Source organism: Erinaceus europaeus, chromosome 14 (genome assembly GCF_950295315.1).
Source record: "Erinaceus europaeus chromosome 14, mEriEur2.1, whole genome shotgun sequence".
Classification (NCBI taxonomy): domain Eukaryota; kingdom Metazoa; phylum Chordata; class Mammalia; order Eulipotyphla; family Erinaceidae; genus Erinaceus; species Erinaceus europaeus.
In genome coordinates this window covers 29,488,550-29,507,682 of record NC_080175.1, presented here as the reverse complement: position 1 = coordinate 29,507,682, position 19,133 = coordinate 29,488,550, and the positions used below count along the sequence as shown (strand labels likewise).

General features: G+C 42.4%; 1 protein-coding gene across 6 annotated transcripts in view; it reads left to right on the top strand.

Moving 5' to 3' along the window:
- Window positions 1-8,089, top strand: part of CUTC (cutC copper transporter) — a 40,808-nt gene extending 32,719 nt beyond the window's left edge. For 5 of the 6 annotated variants that reach the window (XM_060171503.1, XM_016191357.2, XM_007530261.3 and 2 more), the window contains 2 exons: window positions 5,769-5,874; window positions 7,578-8,089. In XM_060171503.1, the coding sequence (XP_060027486.1) occupies window positions 5,769-5,874; window positions 7,578-7,692 (221 nt within the window). In that variant the 3' untranslated portion in view covers window positions 7,693-8,089. The remainder of the gene's footprint in view (window positions 1-5,768; window positions 5,875-7,577) is intronic. The other variant, XM_016191358.2, reaches the window with a different exon arrangement.
- The last annotated feature ends 11,044 nt before the right edge of the window (window positions 8,090-19,133 follow it).

Here is a 19,133-nt window from a genome sequence, read left to right as displayed (position 1 = left end):
TGGATGAATCATTCAAAGTTTATAGTCATGTTACTTTAGCAACTTGAATTGTTTGATTCAAAGTACATATTTTATCAGTCATTAAAAGTATCTATTGCATCCAACGATATTCAAAGGATATAAAGGTGAATAAACTAAGTTTGTATTTATAATCTGGCATCAGTTCAGAGCATGATTCCTTATGTATGATTCATCAAAACAAAAGAGTCATTGTAGAGTGAGGGTAGATAGCACAATGGTTATGCACAGGCATTCTCTTGTCAGAGGCTCTGAAGTTCCAAATTCAGTCCCACACTATGCCATGAGACAGAGCTGAGAAGTGCCCTGGTTTTAAAAAAAAAAAAAAAAAAAAAAAAACAGTCATTGTAAAGAACTTCGTTGTACAGTTTTAATAAAGTAAAGTCAGACTTTTCTGTGAAATGAAACAACTTGATCTTTTAATGAATAAACTCTATAACATCTTTTTTTATTTCCTTTTTTTAAAATTGCCTCCAGAGTTATTGCTGAGGCTTGGTGCCAGCACCATGATTCCACCCCTCCTGGCAGCCATTTTTCCATTTTGTAGGATAGGACAGAGAGAAATTGAGAGGGGAAGGGGAGATAGAGAGTGAAAAAGATAAACATTGCAGACCTGCTTCACTGCTTGTCATCCACCCCTGCAGGTGGTGAACGGGCTCTAACCCGAACCCTTGTACAGGCCCTTGTGCTTAGTACTATGTGCACTTAACCAGGTGCACCACTGCCTGGCTCCCATTATTTCCATTTTCAGTGATGTTAGCGTATGCTTCAAATCAAAGTTATATCTCTCAGACAAATCTTTAAGGCTGTGGCATTAACTTCAAGTTCTCTCTTTCCCTTGCATTAATACGTGTGTGTGTGTGTGTGTGTGTGTGTGTGTGTGTGTGTGTGTATTTTAGTAGTAGGGAGGGGCCAGAGTGCTGCTCAGCTTTGGTGTATGGTGATGCTGGGCATTGACCCTTGGACCCCTGAACCTCAAGCATGAAAGTCTGGTATACTACCTTTACACTATCTCCCCTCATCCCTTACCTTGCATTTTAATTTGATTTTGCTTTAATTGAGGAAAAGCATAGACTCAGATTCCAAGATGTGGGACAGGAATGAAGCGAGCCACTTCTTTGCCGCGGGACCCAGGTTAAGAATGAGTTCTGGGGTGATGTTATCATAGCCAGCAGCTGTTCCCGGCAAAGAAGTGGCTCGCTTCATTCCTGTCCCACATCTTGGAATCTGAGTCTATGCCCAAAGTTTGGCATCATGCGAAGATAATAGCGGTTTTGAAACCAAAGAAAGACCCAACACTGGCCGCCAGCTATAGACCAATTTCTCTCCTCTCCGTGTGTTACAAACTCCTTGAGAGGCTTCTTCTGTCCCGTATTTCTCATCTTACAGAGAAATTCCTATCACCCGCCCAAGCTGGTTTCCGCCCAGGAAGATCTACCTGCGAACAAGCCCTGGCCCTCTCAACCTTACATTGAAAATGGATTCCAGAAGAATTTAAAGACGGGTGCTGTCTTTGTTGATCTCACAGCAGCCTATGACACGGTCTGGCACCATGGTCTCCTAGTCAAGATCTCAAGATGCCTGTCTCCATGGGTGGCCAACACTATATCATTTCTTCTCCAAAACAGAAGATTCCAGGTGCATCTGGGTGACAAGTCTAGCAGATGGAGTGTCGTATGCTTTACATTGGCTTGTTCTAGCCCTCCCCCTCCAAGAGAATTGGATGAGTCCTGTTAATTTCGCGGGCCTGCTTGGCCCCGCCCCAAGGGACCCCGGGAGAGGGTTCCGGAGTCCGAGAGTTCCTGAGTTCCCCAGTGACAGAGTTCCTGAGTTCCGGAGTTCGAGAGTGCGAGGGTGGGAGAGTGTCTGAGTTCGAGAGTAAGGGAGAGGGTTCCTGAGTTCCAGAGTAAGAGAGAGTGCTTGCGCCGCCGCAAAGAGACAGCAGAGTTCTGTTTGGTGATTAGTTTGTCTTAGTTTGTGAATCGTTGTTCCTGAATAAACAAATACAGCTGCCCTGCCCAGCCGTTGTCTCCGCGTCTCTGTTACCCGCCGTGAAGCAAGCCCGGCCAGAGCCTCTGAAAATTTTAACAACAAATGGCGCCCAACGTGGGGCTGACCTGCGCATCTCTCAGATAAGTAAAGACAATTTGGCTACCTATGCACGATGGCCTTCTCTTCTGCTTGTGAAGAGATCTCCAAAGGCCTCTGCTCTTTCTTCACGAGACTGTTTTGCTGTTTCTGGAACATTTATCTCTGGACCACTCTGTGGTTTCCACTCGCTCGAGCGAACTCAGAACAGCCAGCGGGAAGAGCCAGCGGGCGGGAGGCAAGGCGCGGAGCTGCTGTTTCCACCTGGTCAAACAGCCAGCCAGCCGGCTGCGCCCAGACAACCCCGCGCACCGCGCCAGCAACCCCGCAGCCCCGCAGCCCGCAGGAGGCCTACGCCACCATGCAAGAGCCCGATGCCAGCACGCTAGAGCCCGATGCCAGCATGCTGGAGCCCGATGCCAACATGCTGGAGCCTGAGGCCAACATGCTGGAGCCCGATGCCAACATGCTGGAGCCTGAGGCCAGCCCACAGGAGCCGGCTCTCCACCGCGTGGCGCAGGGCACTGGACGCGTGATCCCTCCACACTGCTTGGCCACTGCGAGCAGGGCAGCAGACATGGCAGGGCCATGGGGCAGGGCCGCGGCGGCCTATCATGGCCGCCACCCCTGGGCACCTAGGCTCACGCCTTCTACAAAGATGGCCTGCCTGCCCTCTTTCTATGAATTCTGGAACCATCCCGGGCCTCCCGGACCCCCGGGCTCCCTGCCGAAACTGGGCACACGACATCTCCAGCTGCCGGTCTGGCCTGAAGGCAGACAAGCTGGAGTACGCAGAGATTTGTGCAGAGATCACAACCTGCAATTCCTAAAAGTGAAGCTGCACGGGAAGTCACCTCCGAATGGTGACCCCCCCCCAACCACTAAGACAGTACAGATTTATATTCGTGTTTAAAATGACATGTCTTCGTAACAAAGGTTTCTCTCCTTGTGTATTAATGACCATGTTTATGTGTATGTTTAAAGTTTGGTAAACAGTAGCTTTAAGGCTAAATTCTTACTAGTCAAAGTTAAATGAAAAAGGTTTTCAACGTAATTCTCATAAAGATAAAATTAACTTACATTTAAAGTCTGAGGTAAAAATTAGTTAACAATCAATATATTTTAACTAAGTTGGTCTAAACAAAAGGTTAAATAGACTCGTTGATATGTAAAACACTACTACCTTCTCTATTAGAAATGGTAGATCGCACAATGGCTATGCTAATTATTCCCATGCCTGAGATTTCCTCTCCGGCCCACACCTAGGGTGTGTCTCCATCTTGAATGGGTGTAACAAAAGGTTAAAAGACGTTGTTGATATGTAAAAGTCTCAAATTCCTTCTCTATTAGAAATGTTAGATCGTACAGTAGATATGCTAATAACAAGTTTTGTTTCATAGTAAATAAGTTGCAGCCAGCTGCCTTTGGGACCCTAGGCCGTTCCCCGCCCCCATGCAAATGCCCATCGAGGCAAGTAGCCCCCCAGAGGCAGATAGGGCCCCCTCAGGCCTTCCCTTGGCAACATGCTGGTTTTTGTTATATATGTTTCTGTTCACCCCACACCCTTGATACTATAGTCATTTAGTTAAAAAGAAAAGGGGGAATTGTCGTATGCTTTACATTGGCTTGTTCTAGCCCTCCCCCTCCAAGAGAATTGGATGAGTCCTGTTAATTTCGCGGGCCTGCTTGGCCCCGCCCCAAGGGACCCCGGGAGAGGGTTCCGGAGTCCGAGAGTTCCTGAGTTCCCCAGTGACAGAGTTCCTGAGTTCCGGAGTTCGAGAGTGCGAGGGTGGGAGAGTGTCTGAGTTCGAGAGTAAGGGAGAGGGTTCCTGAGTTCCAGAGTAAGAGAGAGTGCTTGCGCCGCCGCAAAGAGACAGCAGAGTTCTGTTTGGTGATTAGTTTGTCTTAGTTTGTGAATCGTTGTTCCTGAATAAACAAATACAGCTGCCCTGCCCAGCCGTTGTCTCCGCGTCTCTGTTACCTGCCATGAAGCAAGCCCGGCCAGAGCCTCTGAAAATTTTAACAATGGAGACTTGTCTCAAGTGGCCTCCCCCAGGGCTCTGTTCTGTCTCCTACGCTATTTAATATTTACATCAATGACCTCCCAGAAACTTCTTCAAGGAAGTTCATCTACGCCGATGACATCTGCTGTGGAACTCAGGCATCCAAGTTCGACATCCTTGAGGAAACACTCACGAAAGACATGTCTCTGATATCTGATTACTGTAAAAAATGGCGACTAATCCCTAGCACTACAAAATGGTATCATCTGTTTTCCATCTACACCATGCCTCGGCCTCGCGTGAGCTTAATGTACAGCTTGGCGATACGAGAATCCGGCATGAAGCCCAGCCAGTCTATCTTGGCGTTACTCTCGATCGCACTCTGTCATTTCACGAACATCTCATAAAAACTGCAGCAAAGGTGGGCGCAAGGAATAACATCATTGCAAGACTGGCCAGCTCCTCATGGGGCGTGAGCGCTTCCACACTACAATCATCATCTCTGGCATTATGCTATTCCACTGCAGAATACTGTGCCCCGGGTATGGTTCCGTAGCCCCCATGCCCACTTGGTCGATTCCAAATTATATTCCTCCATGAGGATCATTTCTGGAACCATCCGTTCCACCCCGGTTCCATGGCTGCCAGTTCTTAGCAACATCGCCCCGCCAGATATTCATCGGGATGCGGCATCATCTAAGTTCATTTCCCGCGGATATCTTCGCCCACCCTGTCCAACGCTTGACGTCTCGTCACCCAATCTGGTCCCCTATGCCTACACTGAACTTCTCTGTTCCAGTCTCTTGGAAACAGAGTTGGCAGTCAGCTGAGGTAAAGAACAAACACCTCATCACAGACCCCTGCAAGCGTCAACCCGGCTTTGACCTAGCACGTTATGATTGGGCCCTCCTCAATCGCTATCGAACAGGCCATGGCCGGTGCACCGCTATGTTCCATCGCTGGGGAACCAGAGACGACCCAAACTGCCCCTGCGGCTACAGACAGACTATGACCCACATAGTCAACGACTGCCACCTCTCCAGATTCAAAGGAGGTCTCGAAACTTTACATCAGGCTCAACCTGACGCTGTTGACTGGCTACGGAAGAAGGGCAAACGCTAGAAGAAGAAGAGGAAAAGCAGGAATGGAGCCCTCATGATTTTACTTACTTTAGAATAATCTCTATAGATTTAAAGTCTATGTTATGTAAACCAAAGAGCATCTAAGTTCATGTGGGTTCTGTGTCCTTATCAGTTGTTCTCAGAGTCTGTAGTCTACTTCTTTCTAATCTCATTTTTACTTAATAGGGAAAGAGTAATTCTTGAATCAATGAGAAATTTCAATATGGGGAGCCCAGATAGAGTCAACAGTGACTATTACTCATTAACTTTTATTCAGGGCCAGAGAGATAGCTTGCCAGGTAGGTTAAGCCCTACTGTATAGGAGGTACTATGACACAACTCTGGTACTGTAGTCTCTCTCTCTTTCTCCTTCTCTCTGTCTCTGCTTCTCTCTAAATGGAAAATAGCCCGAGGGTGGGGTGGGGAGCAGTCCAGGAAACAGTACAATTACACATGCACAGGGCACCAGCTCCATAAAAATAATAAGTAAGTTTTATGTAGAATTGTTTTAACTAATGCACTGTATCTTTTCCAATAGGGGGTGGCATAACGGACAGAAATCTACAAAGGATCCTTGAGGGTTCAGGTGCTGTAGAATTCCACTGTTCTGCTCGATCTGCTAGAGATTCAGGAATGAAGTTTCGGTAAAAATGTATTCTTTGACTCATACAAGATGGGATGAGATTAATTTTTACCACCCCAAATAGGAAAAATTTTGTTAGTAACATCAATAGTGAATAGAATGTTGTGATTAGTATATGGCTATTGTAATCATTTTTGCAATTTTTCAAATACATCAGATAAGTTTATATCCTGCCTTAAATAAGCAGCTTCTTCTGAAAATAGGTGAACATCTTTAGTCATAAGTAATTGCTGAACTTATACCAGTTAATAGTAAATTCTAGTTCATTAACTAAATTTCAAATATGTACATGTGTGTTCATTCACCACAGCTTTGCTTTAGTAAAGTTAGTAACTTTGTACGTGGATAAGCTGAAGTCATGGCCATTTTTTTTAATTTGTTAATGGATAAAGACAGAGAGAAATTGAGAGAGAAGGGGGAGATAGAGAGGAAGAGAGACACCTGCAGACCTGCTTCACCGCCTGTGAAGTGACTCCCCTACAGTTGGAGAGCCGGGGGCTACAACCAGGATCCTTACTCCAGTCCTTGCACTTTGTGCCACTTGCGCTTAACCTGCTGCACTACCGCCCGACTCCCAAGTCATGGCCATTTTTAACTTCCTTTTATTTATGTTTTATTATTATTTTTTTTTATCAGAGCACAGCTAAGCTCTGGTTTATGGTGGTGCAGGGAATTGAGCCTGGGACTTTGGAGCCTCAGGTATGAGAGTCTCTTTGTATAACCACTATGCTATTTACCCCTGTTCAACTTTTACCGTTTAATATATATATATGTTTATTTACTGAGAAGAGGAGGAAACCACAGCATCATTCTGGCACATGTGATACCAGGGATTAAACTCCGGATTTCATGCTTGAGAGTCCAGCATGACTCTCCTCCTGGACTACTCTTTTTAATGTTTAAGTATTTATTTATTTATTGCCTTCAGTGTTATTGATGATGCTAGGTACCTACACTATAAATCCACTGCTCCTGTGGCCATTTTTTCAATATTTTTGATAAGACAGAGAAATTGAGAGGGGAGGGGAAGATAGGGAGAGAGAAAGATAAGACACCCACAGACCTGCTTCACTGCTTGTGAAGTGACCCCCCTGCAGGTGGACACTGGGGGGCTTGAACCAGGATCCTTGAGCTTCATACTATGAGCTTAATCCAGTGTGCCGCGGCTCACCCCCTGGGCTACTCTTTTACCTTTAATACTTAGTCACTCCTGACTTTTACTTTCTGTTTTCAGTTATTTTGAAATTATGTCACCATTAAGAAATGGAAAGTTACATTTCTATATTGTTATTGAGTGAATATATATTAAGTTTACCAGAGTACTGCTCAGCTCTGGCTTACACAGGATTGAACTGGGGGCCATGATGCCTCAGGCATGAGAGTCTTTTTGCATAATCATTATGCTATCCTCCCTGCCCCAGATTCCTGTATTTTAATAGTACTTGATGACTTCTAAGTTGGAGGTGGGATGGGGGAAGAGTCTTAGAACTAACATGTCTACATTAAACACACACACACACACATCAGTATAGTAATAGATTCAGTTACTTGGTGTTTCATTACTTAATAAAAATTACTAAGTATGATAGTCCATAGCCTTTGATCTGCCCTATTCTTGCATGTTGAAATATCTTATAAAATGAAGTATCAATACAGTAGCTGATTTGTAAATTTACATAATTATCTTGATTATTTCTATTGCAGAAATTCCTCTGTTGCCATGGGAGCCTCACTATCTAGCTCAGAATATTCTCTAAAAGTAACAGATGTGACCCAAGTAAGGACTTTGAATGCTATTGCAAAGAATATTCTTGTTTAGCTGAATCTCTCTGAGAGATATGTATATCACAGGATGGAGTTAAAATAATTAAGAATAGTAATAATGAAATAGTCTGTATTTCTCTATGAATTTACCTTTCGTCTTGCATGTCCATGGAGAATGTTTCCAAGAAGAAATGGAACATAGGAATATAATCATTTCCTTTGCTTCATCTTGCCAGCCATCTCCATCATCATGATTAAACCTGGCTTATGCTTCTTCCTCAGGCAGAGTCTTAGTTTGTTTTCAATAGAAATAATTTATAAAAAAAAAAGAAATAATTTATGAAATATGAAATTTCAACTATAAGATATAAATTCAGAGTGCTAACTTTGGGGTTGATTTAATAACAGTATTTTGCTTTTTCATTTGTAAAATAAAATTTTCTTTACTATTACGGTAGATTGTCATTTTTTACAATATAGTCTGGCCAAATAGAAAAGCTAGTATTTTGTTTTTGTTTTTCTTCTTTTCATAATTTTTTTCTTGTTATTATGTACTCATTGAATATGTTGCCATTGGCAGGACACTAAGGATACAGAGTAAAGTGATACAACATAAAAAAACAAACAAAAACCCCAGACTTGGGAACTGGGAAGTAAAAGTTCCCAGATTTACAAAGGTACACATGATCTCTGATACTCACTAGGTTACTCTTGCCTCTGCTTCCAGATAGAGAAATTGCATAGTGGTCCGGGAGGTGGTGCAGTGGATAAAGCATTGGACTCTTCAAGCATGAGGTCCGGAGTTCAGTTTCTAGCAGCACATGTACCAGACTGATGTCTGGTTCTCTCTCTCCTACCATCTTTCTAATAATTAAATAAAATCTTTTTAAAAAGACAGGGGCCTGGGAGTCAGGTGATAGTGTAGCGGGTTAAGCGCAGGTGGCTCAGGGCGCAAGGACCAGTGTAAGGATCCAGGTTCGAGCCCCGGCTCCCCACCTGCAGGGGAGTTGCTTCACAGGTGGTGAAGCAGGTCTGCAGGTGTCTTTCTCTTCCCCTCTCTGTGTTCCTTTCCTTTTTCCATTTTTCTCTGTCCTATTTAACAATGACATCAATATTAACTACAACAATAAAAAAGATGATAGTACTCCTCTCTTTCTTTCTTTCTTTCTTCCTTTCTTCCTTTCTCCCTTCCTCCCTTCCTTTCTCTCTTTCTTTCTCTGTTTCTTAAATGGAAACAGTGACCATCGGTAAGAGGGGTATAATGCCCAGGAGTTGGGCGGTAGTGCAGCAGGTTAAGTGCACATGGCGCAAAGCGTAAGGACCGGTGTAAGGATCCCAGTTCAAGCCCACAGCTTCTCACCTGCAGGGGAGTCACTTCACAGGCAGTGAAGCAGGTTTGCAAGTGTTTATCTTTCTTTCCCCCTCTGTCTTCCCCTCCTCTCTCCATTTCTCTCTGTCCTGTCTAACAATAATGACATCAATAACAACAATAATAATAACTACAACAACAAGGGCAACAAGAGGGTAAATAAATAAATAAATATAAAAAGGGGGGTATAATTCCCACCACCAGAGCTCTATATCCCAACCCTTCCCCTGATAGCTTTCCTATTCTTTAACCCTCTGGGAGTATGGACCCAAAGTCATTGTGACATGCAGAAGGTGGAAGGTCTGGCTTCTGTAATTGCTTCTCCACTGAGCATGGGCATTGACAGGTGGATCCATATTCCCAGCCTGTCTGTCTCTTTCCCTAGTGGTGCGGGGCTCTGAGGAAGCAGAGCTCCAGGATACATTGGTGGGGTCGTCTGCCCAGGAAAGTATGGTTGGCATCATGGTAGTATCTGGAACCTGGTGGCTAAAAAAGAGTTAGCATATAAAGCCATAGAAATTGTTGATTAATCATGAACCTAAAGGCAAGAATATTGCAGATGAATATTTGGGGTCTCTGCTTTGGAAATAGCTAGTAGGTCTGTTTTAGGTATATTCCCAAGGGCCCATGACTATTAGTTTTTGCCTAAGCCTGACATCTGATATGTAGGTGAACCCAGGTTATTGCCTGGGGAGATGATGTCATTGCTAGGAAAAGAGCTAAAAAGCTGGATCAGGGAAGAGAGCCACTCCCAATTATGGGAAAAGTGTATAAATATTATTGACTATAAATCCCATCAATCTGGTCTGGGGCCCATATTCAGCATAGAAACCTATGTGAATATGGGCCCCAGAGAGTCTACATCCCTGTAGGAGTGACTCTTCTTTCTTTCTTTGTTTAATTAAAAAAAATTATTTATTCCCTTTTGTTGCCCTTGTTTTTTTATTGTTGTTATTAATGTCATCATTGTTGGATAGGACAGAGAAATGGAGATGGGGGTAAAGACACAGAGGGGAAGAGAGAAAGATAGATACCTACAAACCTGCTTCACTGCTTGTGAAGCAACTCCCCTGCAGATGGGGAGCCGGGGATTCGAACCAGGATCCTTATGCTGGTCCTCGCACTTTGCGCCACCTGCACTTAACCTACTACGCTAGTGCCCGACTCCCGACTCTTCTTTCTGTCCTGCTCTGTCCAGCATTGCAGTTCACTGGCTACGGAATCAGTGGAGTTGCACAGGTGCAAAGTCCCTGATTTTCAAAAGGAAGTATGGATTATCTTGGGTGGGTGACAATGGGAGTAACTGTTTTATGCATATTTTTACTTTTGTTGGAGGAATTTCTAGGCCCTACTTAAAACATAGAGAAAAAGAACTTTTTACTATCACTAATCTGGCTATGTCTTTTAAGATATTGCACAAGAGAGAAAACTTTTTTCTTTATTGGGGAATTAATGTTTTACATTCCACAGTAAATACAGTAGTTTGTATATGCGTAACATTTCTCAGTTTTCCATATAACAATACAACCCCCCACTAGGTCCTCTTGTCGTCCTTCTTGGACCTGTATTCTACCCACCCACCTACCCACCCCAGAGTCTTTTACTTTGGTGCAATACGCCAATTCCAGTTCAGGTTCTACTTGTGTTTTCTCTTCTGATCTTGTTTTTCAACTTCTGCCTGAGAGTGAGATCATCCCATATTCATCCTTCTATTTCTGACTTATTTCACTTAACATGAATTTTTCAAGGCACCCAAGATCAGCTGAAAATGCTGAAGTCACCATTTTTAATAGCTGAGTAATATTCCGTTGTATAAATATACCACAACTTGCTCAGCCACTGATCTGCTGTTGGACACCTGGGTTGCTTCCAGGTTTTGGCTACTACAAATTGTGCTGCTAAGAACATATGTGTACACAGATCTTTTTGGATGGATGTGTTGGGTTCCTTAGGATATATCCCTAGGAGAGGAATTGCAGGATCATAGGGTAGGTCCATTCTAGCCTTCTGAGAGTTCTCCAGACTGTTTTCCACAGAGGATGGACCAATTTACATTCCCATCAGCACTGCAGGAGGATTCCTTTGACCCTACAACCTCTCCAGTATTTGCTGCTAGAGAAAACTTTTCTTAGAGTTATCTACAATCAGAAGAAGACATCCAGAAATCAATTTCTTTTATTATAGCAACAAAAGCAATAAAATATCTAGGAATAAACCTAACAAAAGGATTGAAAGATTTTTATACTGAAAATTATGAGTCAATATTCAAGGAAATAGAAAAAGCCACAGAGAAGTGGAAAGATAGTCCATGTTCATGGACTGGAAGAATTAACATAATCAAAATGAATGTACTACCCAGAGCCAAATACAAATTTAATGCAATCCCCATCAATAAATACCCCACCCATTTTTTTTAACAATACAACCCCCACTAGGTCCTCTGCCATACTGTTCCAGGACCTGAACACCCCCCCCCCCCGAGTCTTGGTGCAATACCCCAACTCTAGTCCAAGTTCTGCTTATTGTTTTCTCTTTTTTTAAATATTTATTTATTTATTTATTTTCCCTTAGTTTTTGCCCTTGTTGTTTTATTGTTGTTGTTATTATTGTTGTTGTTATTGATGCCTTCGTTGTTGGATAGGACAGAGAGGAATAGAGAGAGGAGGGGGAGACAGGGAGAGAGAAAGATAGACACCTGCAGACCTGCTTCACCACCTGTGAAGCGACTCCCCTGCAGGTGGGGAGCCAGGGGCTTGAACCGAGATCCTTATGCCGGTCCTTGTGCTTTGCGCCACCTGTGCTTAACCGCTGCGCTACCGCCCGACTCCCTTATTGTTTTCTCTTATTCTACTTTTTAACTTCTGACTATGAGTGAGATCATCCCATATTCATCCTTCTGTTTCTGACTTATTCCACTTAACAGGATTCCTTCCCCACCCAATTTTTTAGGAGACTAGAACAAAAGCTAAATTGGAACCAGAAAAGACTTAAATTACCAAAATTATTTTGAGAAGAAAGAACAGAATGGAGGCATCACACTCTCAAATCTCAAATTGTATTTTAGGGCCATTGTAATCAAAACTGCTTGGTGGGTTGAGGGTAGATAGCATAATGGTTATGCAAACAGACTTATTCCAGAGGCTCCAGAGACCCAGGTTTAATCTCCCGCACCACTATAAGCCAGAGCTGAACAGTGCCACTTCTGGTTAAAAAACAATAATAATTAAAAAAAAAAAAACTGCTTGGTACAGGAACATAAATAGGCACACTGACCAGTGGGATAGAATTAAGAATCCAGAAGTAAGCCCTCACACCTGCGGACATCTAATCTTTGACAAAGGTGCCCACACTATCAGATGGGGAAAGCAGAGCCTCTTCAACATATGGTGCTGGAAAAATTGGGTTGAAAAGTGCAGAAGAATGAAACTGAACCACTATATTTCACTAAATACAAAAGTAAATTCCAAGTGGATCAAGGACTTGGATGTTAGACCACAAACTATCAGATACTTAGAGGAAAATATTGGCAGAACTCTTTTCCTTATAAATCTTAAAGACATCTTCTATGAAACGAATCCAACTACAAAAAAGACTAAATAAAAAAATTAACTAATGGGACTACATCAAATTAAAAAGCTTCTGCAACCGGTGGCACAGCCATATACAAATAATGTCCACATAAATTATGGTGATGTTGTGTATAATACAGAAAATCCTAACAAGAGATATTTCAAAGTTAACCCAATTGCCAAACAATGTGATTATAGCAATAACTATCTATTGTCTAACTCTTAAATCCTAAAACAGCAGGAACCTCCCACTTGCTCTATATAGCCTATATTTCCCCCAGTCCTGGAACCTCTAAGGGTGGGACTCACTTTCCTGCATGCTTCTCTCAATTCATAACAAATGATATTGCATCCACCAATCCCAACCTAATCAACACAAGGAGTACCACCTCAGCATGCTCCACTTCAGACTGTGTACAGAGACGTCAGACATGGAATGTCAACCCTCCACTCTCATTACTCAGGTGAGACTTTTCCTTTCATAGTATGCTCTAATTCCATTCCAGGAGGTTCACTTTCTAACAAAGTCCCAAAACCTAGATATATACCAGGTCCCGTAAGATAGAGCATATGTTCACAAGTATCCATAAATTAGGGCAAAATATATAACTGAAAGCAAAAGTACACAATAGTCTGTAGTGAGTCAGTATAAAGTTCATAATGAAATAGTGTCTACTTAGACTTAGATACCCTTGTCACCTACTTCCTATTACAATTCTCTTACTCAGTCCAAAGCTAACCTCATCAAAGCAAGGACTGCAAAAGCTGAATAAGGCCAAGAGACTGGCATACTCTCAATGACGCTTTAGTCACTATCAGGCCACCCCGTCAGCTGGGGCCCTAGTCGGAGAGTCCTGAGATTCCCGAACAGACATGATGGGCCTAGACCTTGAATAAATCCCTCTCTCCATTGTTACCAGTCATCTCTATCAGCAACAACACAGTAGACCCCTTTGTGGGTGCCCCATAGGGCCTTGCCCTCAACTTGGATCAACAATGGTAGATAATGTTCCATCCTCCAAAGGGAGGCTGGACAACATACCCTCTGCTATACCTGAGGAAGATGGGTCCTGATATTGGGGCAGCTTGGAACATTCCTACTCATGACCACAGAATGTGAGCTCAGATCTACAGGGATGCAGAGGTCACATAGACTTCTAAGCTGAATATGGGCCCCAGACCACATCAAATCAATGGGGTTTATAGCCAACAACATTTATACCCCTTTCCCATATTTGGGAGCGACTCTCTTCTCTGATCCAGCTTTCTGGTCCTTCTGCCAGCCATGACATCATCTCCCCAGACAATAACTTGGATCCACCTGCATATCAGATTTCAGGCTCAGGGAAAAAAAGAAAAAGGAAAAAAAAAAAAAAACTAATACAGCCATAGACCCTTTGTAATATAATTAAAATATTCCTACTAGCTATTTACAAAATAGAGGACCCCCCCCCCAACTCTTCATCTGCACTATTCCAGCCTTTAGGTTCATGATTGTTCAACAATTTGTTTGGCTTTTTATGTCAACTCTCTTTTCAACCACCAGGTTCCAGATGCTAACAGGATGCCGACCAGACTTCTCTGGACAGACAACCCCGCCAATGTGTCCTGGAGCTCTGTTTCCCATGGCCCCACCCCACTAGGGAAAGAGAGAGGCAGGCTGGGAGTATGGATCAACCTGTCAACGCCCATGTTCAGTGGGGAAACAATTACAGAAGCCAGACCTTCCAACTTCTGCATCCCACAATGACCTTGGGTCCATACTCCCAGAGGGTTAAAGAATAGGAAAGCTATCAGGGGAGGGGATAGGATATGGAGTTCTAGTGGTGGGAATTGTGTGGAGTTGTACCCCCTCTCATCCTATGGCTTTGTCAATGCTTTTTATAAATAAAAATAAATAAATAAATAGCTTCTGCACAGCAAAAGAAACCACTGTCCAAACAAAAAGATCCCTTACAGAATGGGAGAAGATCTTTACATGCCATACATTAGACAAGAGGCTAATAACCAAAATATATAAAGAGCTCATCAAATCCGACAACAAGAAAACAAATGACCCCATCCAAAAATGGGGGGAGGATATGAACAGAATATTCTCCATAGAAGAGATCCAAAAGGCCAACAAACATGAAAAAATGCTCCAAGTCATTGATTGTCAGAGAAATGCAAATAAAGATAACAATGAGATACCACTTCACTCCTGTGAGAATGTCATACATCAGAAGAGGTAACAGCAACAAATGCTGGAGATGTTGTGGGGACAAAGGAAACTCCTGCACTGCTGGTAGGAATGTCAGTTGGTCCAACCTCTGTGGAGAATAGTCTGGAGAACTCTCAGAAGGCTAGAAGTGGACCTACCCTATGACCCTGCAATTCCTCTCCTAGGGATATATCCTAAGGAACCCAACATAACCATCCAAAAAGATTTGTGTATATGTATGTTCATAGCACAATTTGTAATAGCCAAAACCTGGAAGCAATCCAAGTGTTGAACAACAGATGAGTGACTAAGTTGTGGTATATATACACAATAGGATACTACTCAGCTATTAAAAATGGTGACTTCACTTTCTTTACCCCATCTTGGATGGAGCTTGAAGAAATCATGTTAGGTGAGATAAGCCAGAAACAGAAGGATGAATATGGGATGATCTCACTCATAGAAGCTACAAAACAAGATCAGAAGGGAAAACACTAAGCAGAACTTGGACTGGAGTTGGTGTATTGCACCAGAGTAAAAGACTCTGGGGTGGCTGTGGGGGTAGGAGGGTTCAGGTCCTGGAACATGATGGCAGAGGAGGACCTGGGGGGGGGGTTGTATTGCTATGTGGCAATGTTATACATGTACAAACTTACTATATTTCACTGTTAACTGTAAACCATTAATCTCCCAATAAAGAAATAAAAAAAATTCTATAATCATTAACTAGAAGTATACTCTGGCTATCTTGAACATTGAACTTTTATTATTTAAATGCAACCATTTATTAATTAACATTTGCTTACTAAATAGTAACGACCTTATGTTTCCCCTGAGTCATTCTGAACAAGCACTCCTTTCTGCTGAAATCCTTTTCTACTGAATCAATTATTTATAGCATACACATAATCATGACAAAATATTTTTTATAGATCAATAAGACAAAATTTGGGAGAAACTGTTTTGCATAAGTTAAGACCAGAACCCAGACTTTCAGACTCCTTTACATCTTGCAGTCTCTCAGTGCAGTCTTTAAAACTCAATGACAAAAAGGAACCCTGCTAAACTGTTACAAGTGGGAATACAAAGTGGTCTAATTCCTATGGAAAATAGTCTAGACAGTTCTTAGGAGGCTAAAGATGGACCTACCCAGTAACTGGCAATATCATTCCTGGGGATATAGCCAAAGGAAGCAAATACACATCTCCAAAGAGAACTACACACACACCTGTGTTCATTGCAGCACAATTTGTAATAGCCCAAAATTGGAAGCAATGCAGATGTCCAAAACAATAAGTGAGTAAGAAAGTTTTTGTATCTCCTGGCAGTAGATAGCATAATAGTTATGCAAAGACTCTCATGCCTGAGGCTCCAAAGCCCCAGATTCAACCCTCCACAACACCATAAGCCAAATCTGAGCATTGCTCTAGTAAAAAAAAAAAAAAAAGAAAAGAAAAAGAGAGTTGTGATATATGTACTCAATAGAATACTACTTCATTGCTAAAAATGATAATGTCAGGGGCCAAGTAGTGGTGTACCTGGTTGAGGTCACATGCTACAATGTTCAAGAACTGGGTTCATAAAACCCCTATTTCTCCCAGACCTGGAACCTCAGCGGTAGGGCTCGTTTTTCAGTAGTCTTCTCTCAACCCATACCAATTGATACTGCATCTGCATCTGCTGGTCTCAACCTAACCAAAGCAACCAGTACCACCTCCATATGTTTCACTTCAGACTGTGTGTTTGTAGACTGTGAATTATGTTAGGTGAGATAAGCCAACAAAAGAAGAATGAATACCAAATGATCTCACTCATAGTTGGAATTTAAGAAATAAAGATAGAAAGGGAAAACACAGAGTAAAACTTAGACTAGGTTTAATGTACTGCACCAAAACAAAGGACTCCAGGGTAGGGTAGAAGGGAGAAAGCTGGTGGGGCTTTGGGGTCCTGGTGCATTATGTGGGAGAGGACCTAAGCTGAGCCTAAGAGTGTCCTGTGGACACCTATCACAGAGAGACGAGAAGCTGCACCGTTTCCATGACTGCACCAGAAATCATTAACAAACCCTTCAATAGAATTATTTTGAAAAATCAATGGCAATACTTTAAAGAAGAGAGGTCAAAATATTTTCATCCAAGATATTAGGATAATTTCTGAAAATTTGCATATATTTGATATTTTCAGATTACATCTTTTGTGCACAGTGACAACTTGTGGTTTAAGGAAATCCTATGATATATATACACCTAGGTGAAGAGGCCAAACTCATTTTTTTTGTTGTTTTTTGTTTTTCCCAGAGCCCTGCTCAGCTCTGGCTTACAGTGGTGTAGGGGATCGAACCTGGGATCTTGAAATTCAGACATGAAAGTCTCTTGCATAACCATTATGCTCTCTCCACAGCTCTGAATTTACCTTTGAAAAAATATCTTTGTTTATATATAACTATTGCATTAACAAAGATCAGTTATGGCACGAAGCACAAGGACCAGCGTAAGGATCCTGGTTCGAGTCCTTAGCTCCCTACTTGTAGGGGAGTTACTTCACAGGCGGTGAAGCAGGTCTGCAGGTATCTATATTTCTCTCCCCCTCTCTGTCTTCCCCTCCTCTCTCTTCATCTCCTCTCTCTGTGGTATTTAACAATGACAACATCAAGAATAACAACAACAACAAAAAAACAAGGGCAACAAAAGGGAAAATTAAAAAAAAAGACCAGTTAACTATATCTACAGGACCTGTTTCTGGGCTCTGTTCTGGCCCATTGATCTGTTTGCTTAGTTTATCATCATCACCATACCTTTTTTAAAATTTTTTACTAGTGATTTAATAATGATTAACAAGATTGTAGGATAACTGGGTATAATACCATATAGTTCCCACCACCAGACTTCCATATCTCATTCCTTCCGCTGAAAGCTTCCCTATTCTTTGTCTGGGAGTAGGGACCAACATTCTTTATGGAGTGTAGAAGGTGGAAGGTCTGGCTTCTGTAATTGCTTCTCCACTGGACATAGATATTGGCAGGTCGATCCATATCCCCAGCTGGTTTCTGTCGTTCCCTAATGTGGTAGGGCTCTGGAGAGGTGAGATTTTGGGACACATTGGTGAGGTCATCTGCCCAGGAAGTCAGGATGGAATCATAACATTTACAACTTGGTGGCTGAAAGGTGGTAAGATAAAAGCATAACCAAAATTTTAAAAAAATACAATAAAAATAAAGCAGAACAAGCTGTTTTATAAAGAACACAAAAGTAGGAGTAGAGCCCGTGAAATTAGGGGTCTTCAAGTAGGAAGAAGCTAGGAAGTCCAGTTTAGTTATTTTCCAAGGGGACCATAACTTTAGTAATTTTTGCCTGAGCCCAATAGCTAATATACAGATGGACTAAAAATATAGTCTGGGAAGATGTTGTCAGAGTTGAGAATAAGACTAGAAAGCTGGATTAAGGCAGAGAGTAGTTCCCAAACATGAGGAAAGTATATAAATACCATTAACTGTTCACCCCATTGATCTGATCTCATGCCAGTTTATATTTATATTTAGAACAAGAGCCTGTGTAACCTCTGAGTCTGTCACTCTGAGCTCCCAGTCCATGGTCACAGATGGAAACACTCTAGATTGCACTCATTTCAGGACCAGTCTTCCTTGAGCGGCAGAATGTGTTGACCCAACATTACTTCAGAGAGTGGAGCAGTCCCTACCTGTGCGGCTCTAAAGTGAGGGCAAGGTCCTATAGAGGCCCACAGGAGTGCTTATGATGGCATTCCTGATGGAACTGACTAGTGATGACACTGTACTTCTGATTATTTTAGCTTTATAGTATAAATCTTGAAATCAGGTAGTGTTAGACCTCCACCTGGTTCTTAGAACTGTGTTGGCTATTCTGTGTCTTTTGTCTGCATATATAAACTTCAGAATCAATTTATTGATATTCATAAAATAATTTCCCAGAGTTTAAAAAAAAATCTTTTTATAGGGAGTCAGGTGGTGGCGCAGCGGGTTTAGTTCACGTGGTGCAAAGCCCAAGGATGGCATAAGGACCCCGGTTCCAGCTCCCGATTCCCCCCACCTGCAAGGGAGTCTCTTCATAAGCAGTGAAGCAGGTCTGCAGGTGTCTATCTTTCTCTCCCCCTCTCTGTCTTCCACTCCTGTCTCCATTTCTCTCTGTCCTATCCAATGACATCAATAACAATAGCAATAATAACCACAACAATGTTAAACAATAAGGGCAACACAAGGGAAAATAAATAAATAAATATTAAAAAATCTTCCTATTATCTTTACTTATTTATTGGATAGAGACCGTCAGAAAGCAAGAGAGAAAGGGGAAATAGAGAGGAAGAGAGACAGAGAGACACCTGCA